At 34.2% G+C, this 15246-nt stretch overlaps 1 protein-coding gene across 1 annotated transcript in view; it reads left to right on the forward strand.

The window, feature by feature from the left end:
- The window catches only part of LOC149801523 (photoreceptor-specific nuclear receptor-like), a 31826-nt gene extending 26206 nt beyond the window's left edge, over positions 1 to 5620 (forward strand). Inside the window, exons 4-8 of the mRNA XM_089954322.1 lie at positions 302 to 502; positions 951 to 1171; positions 1519 to 1762; positions 3451 to 3556; positions 4103 to 5620. Coding sequence (XP_089810448.1) covers positions 302 to 502; positions 951 to 1171; positions 1519 to 1762; positions 3451 to 3556; positions 4103 to 4235 — 905 coding nt within the window. The 3' untranslated portion in view covers positions 4236 to 5620. The remainder of the gene's footprint in view (positions 1 to 301; positions 503 to 950; positions 1172 to 1518; positions 1763 to 3450; positions 3557 to 4102) is intronic.
- The last annotated feature ends 9626 nt before the right edge of the window (positions 5621 to 15246 follow it).

Raw genomic sequence — 15246 nt, forward strand, 5'->3', positions numbered from 1 at the left:
GCTTTAACTTGTTTCAATATACCTGCATATGTCAAACTTGTAGTATGTCCCTTTAAGGTGTTTCAGTACAGGTATGGATGCCAAACTTGCATTACATCCGTTATATCCGTGCTTTGAATTGTTTCAACATAACTATACATGCCAAATGTGCAGAGTATTTGTATCCTTGGATGAACCTGTGCTACACCATAAAAGATACTTTAATCATAGGGAATTTTTTAATATTAGCATGAAAATGTTGACTTAAGCCACAGAATCAGGAGTATATTAGCTCCTTCACTAACAACTCTAGTAATATCAGCTGTCCAGAACGAGCGACAACCTCGAAACACGGCCCAGATACGCCAAGATCAGTTGGAGGCCGGACTAGAACATCCACTGGTGCCGAGTGCTGCCACTGTCTCTGCCACCCATCCCGCCTTCAGTCCTGTGGCCAGCCAGAGATTCATGACTAACCTCATCGGCCCAGACGCCAATGCAAAAGTTGAAAGCGAGTCGGAAGGTAATGTATGTCCTTAGAGCTTCTTTGCACATGTGAATAAAACTTAGAGCACCCGACTACCAACCTACGTACATGTTTGAAGGTATACATACAAATGCATATGTTTTTACATAGTTATAGAAGTACTTACACACCTACATATATTCCCACCTACGCAGCAACCAACCCATGTACCCATTTATTTATACATACATGCGTTTATCCAAATGTTGAGATCCAAAAAGAAATGCATATAATTAAATCTGAAGAAAACAAATCTTGATCAAATACTGGAAATATATGAAAGCTATCCGAATGTTGCAGAATAGACAGTGTTTCAACCATTCAGTTTAGAACTTTTTCAGAACACTCTTAAAAGGCATAACAATTACGTGATATGTACATTTTTCTCGACAAACACATTTATTACGCACCTCCATGTAGTGTCAGAGTTTCTTTCCGTTATCAGCAACTGAGGACAATATCGATGTAACAAGCCTAGGGAGTGAAAAGCGCCACACAGGAAACGGAAGCGGAAATCAGTGCAGCATGCAGTATTCATATAGTGATGCACACCTCTATACATCGGGGCACGAGACAATGTACGAGTGTTCTGCACGACTACTTTTCATGGCAATCAGATGGGCAAAGAATCTTCCCTCATTCGCCAACCTGCCATTCAGAGACCAGGTAATATAGTGGTTTACGATGAAATACATTTATACTATTCTGGAAGATGTTGTTTATGTTGTTTTCCAAACGAGGAAGAGTTCTCGTTGAATATAATACAAATCTTGACTTTCTCCTAAATTCCGTCTTCCTTTCCACTTCATTTTAATTTTTATTATCATTATCTGTCTTTCGGTTTTTATGGTTGTTGTGCATTTTAACCGTAAATGCTATTTCTCTTTTTCCTCTTCTCTATTCCTTGATCTTTGTTTTTTTTATTTTTTTTATCCGTTCTTCTTCAATCTTTCGCCCGTCGTCTCGACGCTCTCTTCTCCTAGATCACTTTAATTTTTCATCATTCTTTTCAGGTAATTTTACTGGAGGAAACCTGGAGCGACCTATTCTTACTCTGTGCCATTCAGTGGTCTATTCCGATGGAGTCATCTCCTCTTCTAATGACCCCAGAGTCCTCGCCATCCTCCGGAAACGGGAAATCATCTTCCGGTTTTATCGATATCAGAATTCTACAGGAAGTCTTTGGCAGATTTAAGACACTCCAAGTTGATCCAGGAGAGTTTGCTTGTTTAAAGGCAATCGCTCTTTTCAGGCCAGGTAGAGAACAAAGCTTTGTTGTAACCAGGTCAATGTATGCTACATTTACCTGTGATGTTTTTTTTTTTTTTTTGTTGTTTTTTTTTAAAGTACATTGTGCCTGTATTTGATAAATTGTTGTACAATTTCAATCTTCGGATGGCCTGAGACCAGTCAGAAATGAAACCAAGACCGGTCTTTAACCGTCGCAAATGGGATATGGTTCTGCCATACGTTTGAGATCATATATTTAATTTCAGTGCTTAATGTCAATGTATATTTGCTATAAAATGTAACCTCGATTAACCATCCCCTGTAGCGTCACTTTCGACTTCAGCTACCCCCTTAGCATTGTCGGCCTATACAGTTCGGATCTAAAACAATCCCGAGTTCAAAAGTGACTTTGTATGATTCATAGTCGATGTCCCAATGTTAGCTATTCAAGAAAAGTATATGTCCTTCGAATAAGCAGCATTTGACTCGAATGTTGGCGGACTTGGCGACTTAAATCAAAAATTAAGCGCAAGGAAGGCTATTTTATCGGCATTTGTTATTTATTGTATTTTTAAAAGAAAAATTATGTTCTACATTTTAGAACGTCTTTGCTTCACTGATTATTCCTTACACTCAATTTTCATGCACACAGCAATAGATCAATATGCCAAACGTACAAAAAGGCCTGTATGAATCGAGCGGCTACTAATATGACAGTCGTTAATGATGGTCGAAATTGATTTAACGTCTCAAAATATATGCCCAAGTTGAGTCTTCTACAGAGATTGGCGCTAATTAGACGTAGCTTGTATTTTCATACGACAATATGGAATGAGAAGGAAACGGTTTAAAAGCAAAATGACGTTGATTGTATTAACCTTACATTAAATCTAGTTCAGCAAGGATCAAGAATTATGTCGCCAACATAATCGTATTGTTCATGATTACTGCAAACATCACAATTAAATTTCTCACGGGACTTTTAAACGTATTGTGCAACTTGATTATTGTTATGCTCTGCATGTGAACTAGAAGACATAATTCAATATGGTTGGTGTTCCTGCTCGTCACATATTTATAGACAGTATAATTATTTGACAAATGTGCCTGGGCGACTAGAATGGGCGACTAAGGATAACCTGGGATACTGCATGTCACTAAGAGTTTCACACAGTTGTCTTAAAGACAAACAAGAAATATAAAAAACTTGCGGAACAAAACCAGCGAACTAAAATAAAAACAACAGTCGTTTCTCTTCTAACTAAATGCGTGTTCGTGGAACATGAACGTCCACCGAAGTACGTGAGAAACGAAACTAAACATAAATCTGAACCAGATGGATAGAAGGTCCAAGGCCACAGCATTTTCCTCTTAAACACTTGCGGTGGGCATAACTATATATATATATATATATATATATATATATATATATATATATATATATATATATATATATATATATATATATATATATATATATATATATATATATATATATATATATATATATATATATATATATATATATATATATATATAGACACACACACACACACACACACATGAGGTAGAAATGCAACATGAAATCAAAAATCTGTCATAAATTTATTTTGAGATAGCAAATAGGCTATAGTTAGAAGTAACATAATTTGCAATGGAATTCATGCAACGTTTTGAGAGAGGGAGTAACAATTTATCATCATTCCATGTTGCAGAAACTCGAGGTTTAAAGGATCCCCATCAGGTTGAGAACCTCCAGGATCAGGCGCAGGTCATGCTAGGACAACATTTACGAGCACAGCATCCTACCCAACCCGTCCGGTATCTTTCTCAACGTTTCTTTGTAACAGTGTCTGTCTGTCTGTCTCTCACTGGCGTCACAATCATTTATTTTCTATAATTTTATTTTCTATAATTCCCAGTAGCTTATTTATACAAAAAATGTTGATCTTTCTAATTGGTTAAGAGAAGTTCATGTACTTTGATGGACCAATACCGACATGAAATATGTCTCCTACCCATGTTTTTCATCTCTATTTATGACTGCTGTTATCAAAAGCAATCTTTCCACGACTAACGGTGAATGTTAAAATGAAGTCAGATACGATTCTTTCGCTGATATATCCACTATTTCCTATGTTGCCCCGAATAAAAACGGACATTCTTGTACTTACACCTGCAATGATGATTTTCATAAATTGAAGTTAATTTCTTTTCTGAAGAATAAAATAATTGCATTATTGCATTGAAGCAAGTTATAAAAGGCATGCAAGTAGCAAGGGATACATTCCACACTGCTACTCATGCATCTAAAAGGAAATCTGATACTGATCTGTCAAATCAAATACTTTCCTTTAATTTTTAAAGGTTTGGACGTCTTCTCCTTATGCTGCCATCTCTGCGCTTTGTGGAATCAGAAAAGATTGAGAAGATATTCTTTGGGAGGACCATAGGGAACACCCCGATGGAGAAACTTCTGTGCGACATGTTCAAAAGTTAGGTCTGCTGAATAGGTGGAAAAGACGAACTCTGGTGCGTTTGAGAAGCGTTGCATTTAAACCACCCGTGACGACAACATGGGTTCAAACGTCTTCAAAGATATACCAAAGCTTCAGCTCACTATATAGCAACGTTCTGACATCTAGCGCATGAGTCCACTTGTCTGAGGACATTTGTCAATCACAAGGTTCTGATGGACGAAGCCCTTGCTTCTTACGTTTGGACATGACGTGCAGATAAACCAGTTATTGTGGATAAAAAATAAGCATATTTGGAATGTGCACATTAACCGGACTGTACAAGTTACTTACGTCTTTGGTTTCAGCAGGATTGTTTTATTATTTTGCTCATATTTGTTTCAGATGACTGTTAAATTCTTTGAAACGGGATCACAGCAATGTCCTAGAATTGTTTATTTAGATAGATGAATGGTCATGCATCATGGTACATGTTCATTTCCAGTACGTTTAACTTGTATATAATGTATGTAGGCGATAAGCTAATTGTTGTTCCAATATGATTAAATGTCTTAAACCTTGATTAAGATTATTCGCGATGCTGCAGCTGAACTTGCATTTAATCAGCAAAACTGAAATGGTTGCTTATACTTGTATTCATCTGTGCTCTAATAGTAATGAATCTTTGTTCCATCCGCCCATACCAACACCAATAATCTATATTTGATTCATCCTTGAAACTGAAGGACGTGTGTAGCATGGAGAAGATTCGATTTGAAATCATTGTGGGACAAATGTCAGGAACTCGCTGCAGCCTCTGCATCCACTGGGAGTAAAATGCCGGTTGCATCATTTATATGTTTAGCTGCAATATCGCGATTGATTTACTCTCTGTCATTTAAAATCAATGTTGAACGAAAAGGTACGTGGAAATGTATTATAGTTACTTCACATTTAAGATAACACAAATCTGATTTATGTCGTTTAAATGTAATATAACACAAGCTGATTTATGTCGGCTTATCTGCCAAAAAAAGAGATCAATTACTTTTTATCGCTGATGAAATAGTCACGCGCAAAGCAAAGACAACATTTATGCATCTGCATAATTTAAAAGACAGACTAGATGTTTTATTACATCGATTGCAATCATATTATCAATCAGATTGTTCCATACATAAAAAAATTCTCAGATCATCAGTAGAGATTAGCTTGAAATGCCAAATAGTTCCTCTTATATCAGCTTTCGCTATCACCATGTCTTTTTAATATGTGTAAGTTCTGGAGATCAAACTAACTCTTTTACCAATATTCGAGCCCCAAATTTTTACATGCGTGCTTCCAAGGTTTCTTACATTGGATATCTGCCCAATTCACCGTAGAAGGCATCCAAATTAGTAGCTGTTTTCATCCACTAATTATTATCTACGAAACTGTATATGTATATATATATATATATATATATATATATATATATATATATATATATATATATATATATATATATATATATATATATATATATATATATATATATATATATATATATATATATATATTGCTTTTCAGTTATTCTTTTCAGGTCAGACAATTGCATAATCTTTCGATATATTTGGAAAAGTGTTTGTAAATGTATTAATATAATAAACGTTTTTTATCAGCTTCATCACAATAACCCGTCTTATAAATAAAAACACCAATTTACTCATTACATCTGGTTATTTATTTATTGATCACTTGCATTACAAAACTATACAATAAATTCAATAATAATCACACCAACGGTAACTATCGTTTCGGACAGTATATGATGTAGCCCTGTCATTTTATTTTATTTTAATGATGTAGCCCTATTTTTTTTCCTTCTTTTCAATGATGTCGCCCTGGGTTTTTTTTCTTCAGTGATGTAGCCCTGTTCTTTTGTTTCGTTTAAATATGTAGCCCTATTTTATTAAATCTTTTCAATCAAGTAGCCCTGCTCTTTTATTTCTTTTCAATGACTACATAAACTTTTTGTTTCGTCTGTTGAATATATATATATATATATATATATATATATATATATATATATATATATATATATATATATATATATATATATATATATATATATATATATATATATATATATATATATATATATATATATATATATATATATATATATATATATATATATATATATCACATGGTCGGTACACTTTGTCTATAGTGTATGCAATTATGCAGTTTCATAATTTTGATATTATAACATGTGAACATATCACTTTATGTGATTCTGATTGTTCCAAATAAGCCAATAAAATTATTGTGTAGTATTCTCTTTACTGATTGGTTGCGATCATGGAAAAACTTTTTTAACCCCGCCTTCTGGAATTTTTGGTTCTCATTAAACCTTTTTGGCCGCCATTTTTCCCCCCGACTCATTAAAGGGAACTGAGCGAAAATGGTCTCCTCTGCTTCAATATTGCCAATTTACACACAGATGGGTTTGTTATGTTATGTATAACATATCATACATGAAAAATGGCAAAAACCACAAGACAAGAACAATAACAACAAGTAAAACTACCGGTATTACTCAGATGATAGCGAGGGTGGGGATGGGGATGGAGGGGCGATATATCTGAAGCATGGAATCCACCGTATATACAAGCTTGGTTTAATTGTGAACTTACTGAAGTAAATCAACTCACCTTTGTTTACAGAAGAATGTAGACATAACCCCTTTTCCCCAAGTGACAGAACTTTATCCAACCACAGCATATTTACGCAGTAAATATGTTATTCAAGTCCGACACAATCTTATGTTCCAAATCAAATACTGCAAATGTCCGGTAACAAATACATTACAGTAAATATGTGTAATTCTGCATCCAGTAATCTTATCTGTGACAACAATATTGCACCAGTGTAATGTTTAGTTGTGATGTAGAATTTCAACGTAAACACTGGCACTGTGTTGCGTTTATAGGCCAACACAAACCGGTACTGTGCACCGTATCAAACAATGTGACATCACACGCATTGGACATTTTGTGTTGACAAATGCTTTGTCTTTTGTAAAATGTTTTGTTTATTTGTATGGACGCTTATTCTTTAACTATTTCAACTTTGTTTGGGACTATCTTTTACGCACAACAATGAAAAATACAGCGTCTGTCAGAATGAACGAAATAATTCATTCTTCTTTATATCTAAATAATTTCTACGGAAATAAAACTATCTGATAAAAAGAATTTCGGATGGGTAATGATTTAATATTAAATTTATGAAATTCAATATTAAATCGTTGCCCATTTGAGATCATGTGTGTGTGTGTGTGTGTGTTTCTATCGAATATTTCACACATACCGAGCGAGACTGGTTCATCATCGTGAGAATTGTTCATTATTAATTTTAAATGTTTTTCATAAAGACAACAGAGCTTAATTTACTTCATGGCTTACCATTTTTAAAAAATATTTATTAATATTTCCACAATCATATTGCCACGAGTCACACATTTCAATTTCGTAACGTCACCAATGTGCGAGTACTCGTTGTACACTGTAGTCAAAATAAACAGTTAAGCATACCAAAAAAAATCCCCATATCGAAAAGAATAAACACGGTCTTTTAAATCGTTACTAATAATTCGTAAATCTAAGCCAAGGATCACGATCCAAAAAGGTGCGAAAAATTATTCTAAAATAGATGGCACTATCTTCATGGATACTGACCCCGAAGTAATTATTATGACCTGAGTTCTACGAGACCAACACTTTGTGGCCAGTTTTAACCATCTTCTTTAATTATAGGAAGCTTTGAAAGAAGTAAAACTTAATTTAATTATAAGAAAATTTCAGTTGAATGGGGTGGGTGGGTGGGGGGCGGAATGGATAAAAATGTTGATAAGCGTAATTTTAATACAACTTTAAATAAAAGTTCAAATTTTTAAAAATATTTTACAGCATAAAATAAAAACAAGTTTAGTTTTCTTAGCAAGTTTTGTCGGACATGTGCTAATACGGCCCTAATATCACTACATGACTGCTTGAGAGTCTAACTATTTGACATTAGTTTTGTAAGAACATGGACCACATCAAATGTTACATAGTGACGCACAAAAGTGTGAAGTCGACTCCTTCATAACTATCAGATATGTCCAGAAGAAAATTTAGCAGATTTGTTTTACGCTCCATAAGTTCTCACATGATACCTGTCACAATTCTTAAAGAAAATTGTGCTTATAGAACTCCTAATGGTTTGCCACACGTTTGAACTGAAAAAAATCACATGTCCTCGTTGATTACTGTAATGACAAAAGTAACCGCACACTTAAAACATCTTACCTTATTGTAGCTGAATACATAGTCACTTGGAACATCTAGATATCTTAAAACCTGAGGAGCCAATATGGACGGAATTTATGAGTTAAACCCAGTATCATAAGCGCTATAAAATGTCATCAACAATTTAAAAAAAACCACAACAACAACAACGTGAAAATGAACTAGAATGATATAAAGACCAGCTGCATGGTTAAAAGTAAATATTGTCGCTCGAGTTGCCAATTACCACACATCACGAATGCATATCCTCCCTGAAATGAACAATACACATTACTGCGAAATCTCGAGTATACTTGGCGTTTTACTGGTATTTATCATGTTTTTCTGAAGTATCAGGGATACGAGTGTAGACAATAACATTTGCTGGTGTGTTTACCTGTTCTTTATATTATAATGACACTAGATGAGGGTCACAATGAATTATTTCTAAAACTATCAAACCAAACGTCCGCAAATCATGAATCGAGCACCAAAAATATACAATTCTAGTTTTGTAGAGGACAGGTCAGAAAGAAAGAAAATTGTCAATGATTCATGCATGTTAGTGTTGTCTAAGAATACCATTCGGAAGTGCGGCGTTCTTAAGACACCATGCCTTAAGCCATGATAACCATTATCATCAATGTCTTGTAATGATCAATGTCTTGGGTGTTAGACGTCAAAGTTTTAAAGGTATACAACGGTCTTGAAGTACCGCACATGTTATATCTTGTTCTATGACAATTAGTCCCATAAATTACATAATTATAAATTTCCTTATTGATATATCTAGAGCGAGTATCGATAGTTCGTTTTCATGATCGATTCTTGTTTAACTATAAACAACATCCAGTAAGTACAAACGAAGACACACAATTTAGAGTTGGTTTATTTGATACAGATTAATTAAAGGGTATAATCACCTACAATTACGATTATCCCATTCCAATCATACCGCTCTGGTGGTCTAAGTGGTTAGACCGTCCGCCTCGGGTGCGGGAGGTTGCGGGTTCGAAGCCCGGCCAAGTATCACCAAAGACTTATAAAATGGTGCTAACAGCTGCCTCGCTAGGCATTCAGCATGAAGAGGTTATTGTTAGAATGTATTATTATCCTGGTGTCATGATAATATGACAGGGTGAGACATCATGATGTATGTGCTATAATACATCACTATAAACTGCCACTCTAAAGACATTCTAGCGATAAAACTGAATTTTCTTTAAAGCTACGCTAAATATCCAAACACACACACACACATTCCAATCTAAAGCCTTTTGAAGAAATATTTTTTAAATCAATGTTCCATAGTTACAGTTTTGTGTACATTGTTAGCTTTTTAAAATTAAGTCAAAAAGAATAGACAACCTTGTTAGTAAAAAGTATTTTTGACGATATCAATTTTAAAAATGAAAGTCAATATTGGGTACAGTACAGAAGCAAATCGGCAAATCGCTCATCGTTCATGGGAGCACGTTCTGTAATAAGACTTTATAAAATAGGTGACGTCGCATTGATGGGTAGAATAAGAACGAGTTTGACCGAATTGTTTCACCATTAAAGCGGCAGTGTGTTACAACGCAGGGTACGTCACAGGATAACTATGCCATATTTATAGGTTACTGCATTTGTATGGGAAAATATGAACGAGTTTTTGGGATGGAATACTACACGACCTTGGAAGTGCAGTATATTCATCCGACAATAAGAGTTAATATTTTCCCATACAAATGCAGTAACCTTTTTATTTTATGCTCAGTTTTCTTATTCTACGTAAGGCTTAATTATATAAACTAACTACACTACAAGAAACAAAGTAACTGAATCTATGCCGCATTCCAAACAAAATTCACAAGCGCAGATTCATCATTACACAAAAACATTATTAATAACTCCGACCAGATAAATTTGAACTTAGTGGTGCCTAGACATAACTTTTGAAAAAAAATGGCGTTTTGTTCTACTTAAAATTGAAATTTGGAGTCATATTATGAATGAATGCGCATTGCAACAACTTTTCCATTTGATCTGGAATGAATAGATTTTGGTATTTTTGTCGATTCTACGAAATTTCGTGATTATGAACTGGATTCGTCTGTGCAAATTCTATGTGAAATACATCGGATTGAAGCAGCGAGGGAGAAGCGTGTTCACAGCTGCAAGTGTGTTTGTGTTTCTGTTCTGTCATTGAATAATTTAAATCAATATGTGGGGAAAATATGAAGTCTTTCAACTGTAATTATCAAAAAGACACTATGGAATTTAATGTTTATTTCATTTTGAGTTCAGTAAGGAGGATGTAATTGAAATTGGAATATAGTCGAAATTACAGTACAGTTTCAAAATGTGTACTCAAGCTTGAGAACCCATGAAATGGCTCATGTAATTCGGATTCGCAGAACTAAGACAATACATTTTGAGGAAATTCAGGATGTAAAACTGTAAGTATATTTTTTGCCATTCTTACTACCAGGTAAAGGAGACAGTGTATGCCTTGTCACTTGCATGTTATTTTTAGGTACCCAGCAATTTTATGAAATCTTGCGTCTATCACCCAACTAAATCCGAAACATTGCATCAAATTCAACGCGGAATGTAGCAAGGCAGCTGGTATGTGGCAGCCTACGAAACATCTGCTTTAGTTCACTCAGAAACAAATTTAATCAACAAAATATAAAGATCCTACTACGCGAGTCAACATGATTTGTTTACAAATCAAAAGTGCTGGCGTCTGCGTCCATTGTTTGTTTACAGTAGAAAGTAGTTCCTTTATGAGTGCAATATGAATTGTGGGTGCGAGTTCAATATCGTAAAATACTGCACGATTCTGACAATGCAAAGATAACTGAGAAAACAATGAGCATATACTAATAAGGATTATAGGTTCAGTAACATCTTCTTGACTTGTATCTTATCAATATTCAGAACACTTTGCTGTATGCGGCTGGAAACAAATTTTATATACTACATTTAACTGAATATTTGCTATGCTAATTATTTTTTTGTCACAATCCATGTTTAGGTCGTTTATGTGGTTTTATGCTTATGTGGTTTTTTTAGTTTAGTTCATGAGAAGTCGTGCCTACTTTCTGATAATATTGAAATGATATCATGAAACACAGCGTCATTTAGTTATGATACGTCAGTTTTAAATTAACGAATTAATGCTCGCAAACTAGACGTGTAAAAGACATCATTTAGAATGTATGAATACATTCACTGAAGTAAACAAGTTTTTAAAAATTGTCAAAGAAATAATTTTTAAAAAAAATAAATGTTGCATTGTTCAGAATTTTAGAATGTTGGATGGAAATTGACAAAGTAATTCTATATTTTTAGTGTTTCACGTATTTAACAGTGCCAATTGCTTAAAATAATTATTTCATTATAAACATGATTCACTATCCTAGTTTTTTTTTAAAAAATTTATATCTCACTATAATAATATTTTATCTCATTTTATAACTATTTCGGACACACATAGGTGATCTCTGTTCCATCACTACAGGAATGCTATCATATAATAAAGTTATTCAAATGCCTTGGATTAATTATCAGTTTTATCAATGGCGTATACCATACTAAAATGTTCAGAGACAAATCATATCTTGCATTTTCCTAGCAATGTTTCAGAAAACCAAAAACAAGAATTTAATTTGTTTAGAAGCTTTTGGTATCAAATCAACACAAAAATAGTCAATTCTTAAATCTCAATAATAATGCAGTACAAAACTTCAAAAGTCATTAATTGCTGTTTAGTTTAAATATATTATATTGCCATTAATGTTAACAAATGGATCAGGCAACATGTTCTCACAAATTACGTTAAGCACTTCCCCTACAATGGATAAAAAATGTACATACTAAATGAATATAATTTCATACAACTACATGTAAACTTGCATGATTCAGAAGAGTGAGATGGATGGAGAGAGGGAGTTGCACAGAAAGAGCCAGAGACAGAAAGAGAGAGGGGGAAGAGATATGAATAAATTATTGGTCGTGGCTGAAACGGGACTTGATTACGTACATAAAATGAATACAGTTGCTAAACATTAAGGACGTAATGCATTTCTTTATCAGAATGGCAGTATTTAATTGAGTATCTTCGCTAGCCAAGGTTCCGATATGATAACCTCTTCTACACCTTGGCTGATCAAACATATATTTTAGTGCTTTGTCCTAGAGAAATCCTTTGGATTTCATGAGTTGCCTCCCTTAGTATGTAATGCCAAGTAACCTACAGCGTGTAACAGCGGTGCATTGTACATTGTCTGAAAATGGTGAAGGTAATTGACTTCAAAAGGATACTTTGTAAGTTTAACATCTAAAGTATAACTACATACCAGAGAGAAGCCATTACATGTTTATTTGAGTGGAAGGTATTTGTACAAAAAGGGACTGGCAGTGGAAAATTGCTTATTTATGAGTCCATTCAAGTTGTGTTCTCCCCTTTGTCTCGACTATGTAAGAACCGTGTTCAAATTTGAGTAACTCAATTTTAATTGGATGCGGTGACTTGATGAGTCTCTTTAAGTGCAATAATGTCTACGTCATCAAAATATATAGCGAAGAAATCTAATTTATGGCGAACAGATCTAATATTTAAATGTGAAAAAAGATGACGTACTACCCGTTGATGATGTAATATATACATCCTACAACTGTCATGTATCAAAAACACCGATGATTCAATATTACAACATATGAATGGTACAAGAAGGGGCAAACAAACATTATTATAACAGCGCCTTGATCGAACGAAAGAAGGAGATTGACAAATACAACGTCATTACAGTTTAACCGTTTCTTATCAGGTACAATTCTGGCTCTGTTGTGGATTTTGTTGTTCTAGGGTTTAACGCCATTTTTCAGCACAAGATAGGCCATATATGGCGGCCAGTATAACTGGTGGAGGAAGAACCCTGGAAAACCCAGGAAAGAACCACCGACCCACGAGAAGCTACTGGCAGGCTTTCCCACGTACCCACGTTAGCCGAGGCTCTGTTGTGGAAATGTCCGTTGTTTGTCTTCTGTGAGATATTAGAACAAGCAATAGCATGAAGTTTGATATAACGCAGATGATAGAACGGATTTTGCCTCGTGCTTTAACCCAAGAGAGGAACACATTTTATCTAATGTAATGTAATGTAATGTAATACAGTAAATACAACCTGCCATGCTCAAACGTAGAAGAACGAAGGGAGAGTAATAACACGAATGAAGGAAGAATGAATGGATATATACTGAAAGAGAAGGAAAAAGAAACAAAATAATATACGAATGTGTAAATGCTGATTTGTGATAACGATTCTCTTGAGCAATCTAGAGTGAAAATCGAATATGATTCAATATAGCTAATTAAAAAATAACACAAAGAGAAGAGAGAGCAAAAAAGGGCATTCCAGGGTTTGCATGTGAAAAATTGGGTATGCACGTACTGAAGTCATTTTTAATAATAATTTAATAAAGAAAAAAAACAAACCCAACTATGTATGAATGAACACAATAATGTAAATATGCATCGATCACACGGGCTACTATTATTAGATCACTGTACAAACACTCCTAACGTCTTTGCAGTAAAAATAAAACACCTGATTGCAATTTGTTAATTGATGTTCTTTCTTGAGATTCATCATTTTTTAAAATAACTTTTTGGAATTATTTGCATTTAACTTCGAATTTTACTAGAGTCAAGAAGCTTGAAAATCTATCCACACTATACATGAATAACCTCTGATCCATTACGGTCCAATATCCCTTAATTCATTTGTTTTATTTACGAATAGTTAAACCTTCTTAATGTTCTTTTTGTCTATGCAAAAGGCATAAAAATTAGATGAATCTAAGCTTAAGTTTGAATCAGCGAATTTAAGATAATTTTTACGTGTTATGCACGCTTTAGATCTTGAAAATTTTCAATCTAACCTTGGAAATTGTGATTTTTCACAAGAATTGGTCATATTCATATTTATTTATCTCTCTACAGTGCAACACATCACAAATTACGCCATAACAATGTAAGGGAGGGTTGAATGATATGCGTTGAACATTTCAGGCTAGAAAGCTACTTCGTAGTTTGCTTTCGAGTAATTTGGTAGAAGTAGATGCCGCAGACATGTAGCACGATGTCCCACCCTGTCACATTATCCTGACACCAGACCGACCAGTCCAAACACTAACCTCTTAATGCTGAGCGCCAAGCGAGGCAACCGTTATTACCAATTTTTTAAGTCTTTGGTATGACTCGGCCGGGGATCGAACCCTCGATCTACCGCAAACGAGGTGGACGCTTTAACCACTAGGCCACCGGAGCGGTCGCAGTAGATGCAGTAGTCGTGGTATTAGCACTAATAGAAGAATAAATAAGCAGGATAATAATAATAATAATAATAATAATAATAATAATAATAATAATAATAATTTTTAAGATTAATAATAATACTTTTTAGTAATAATAATAATAGTGTTTTTTTGCGATGTAGGCCATTGGCCCATGACATATTCATACATCATGTGGTACAAAAAGATGTTATAGTGTGTAACAAAGGAACATCTTGTTTATAATTAGTAATATACATGAAAGTAATAATTAGTACTTTTTTCGGATAAAAGTGAGATACAGGTATGTTGTTGTTGTTGTTGTTGTTGTTGTTGTAGGGTTTAACACCATTTTTCAGCACACGATAGGCTATACATGGCGGCCAGTATTAATGGTGGAGGAAGAACCCGGGAAAAC

The sequence above is a fragment of the Sinohyriopsis cumingii genome, chromosome 4, assembly GCF_028554795.1.
Source record: "Sinohyriopsis cumingii isolate HCF-2022 chromosome 4, ASM2855479v2, whole genome shotgun sequence".
Taxonomy (NCBI): Eukaryota; Metazoa; Mollusca; class Bivalvia; order Unionida; family Unionidae; genus Sinohyriopsis; species Sinohyriopsis cumingii.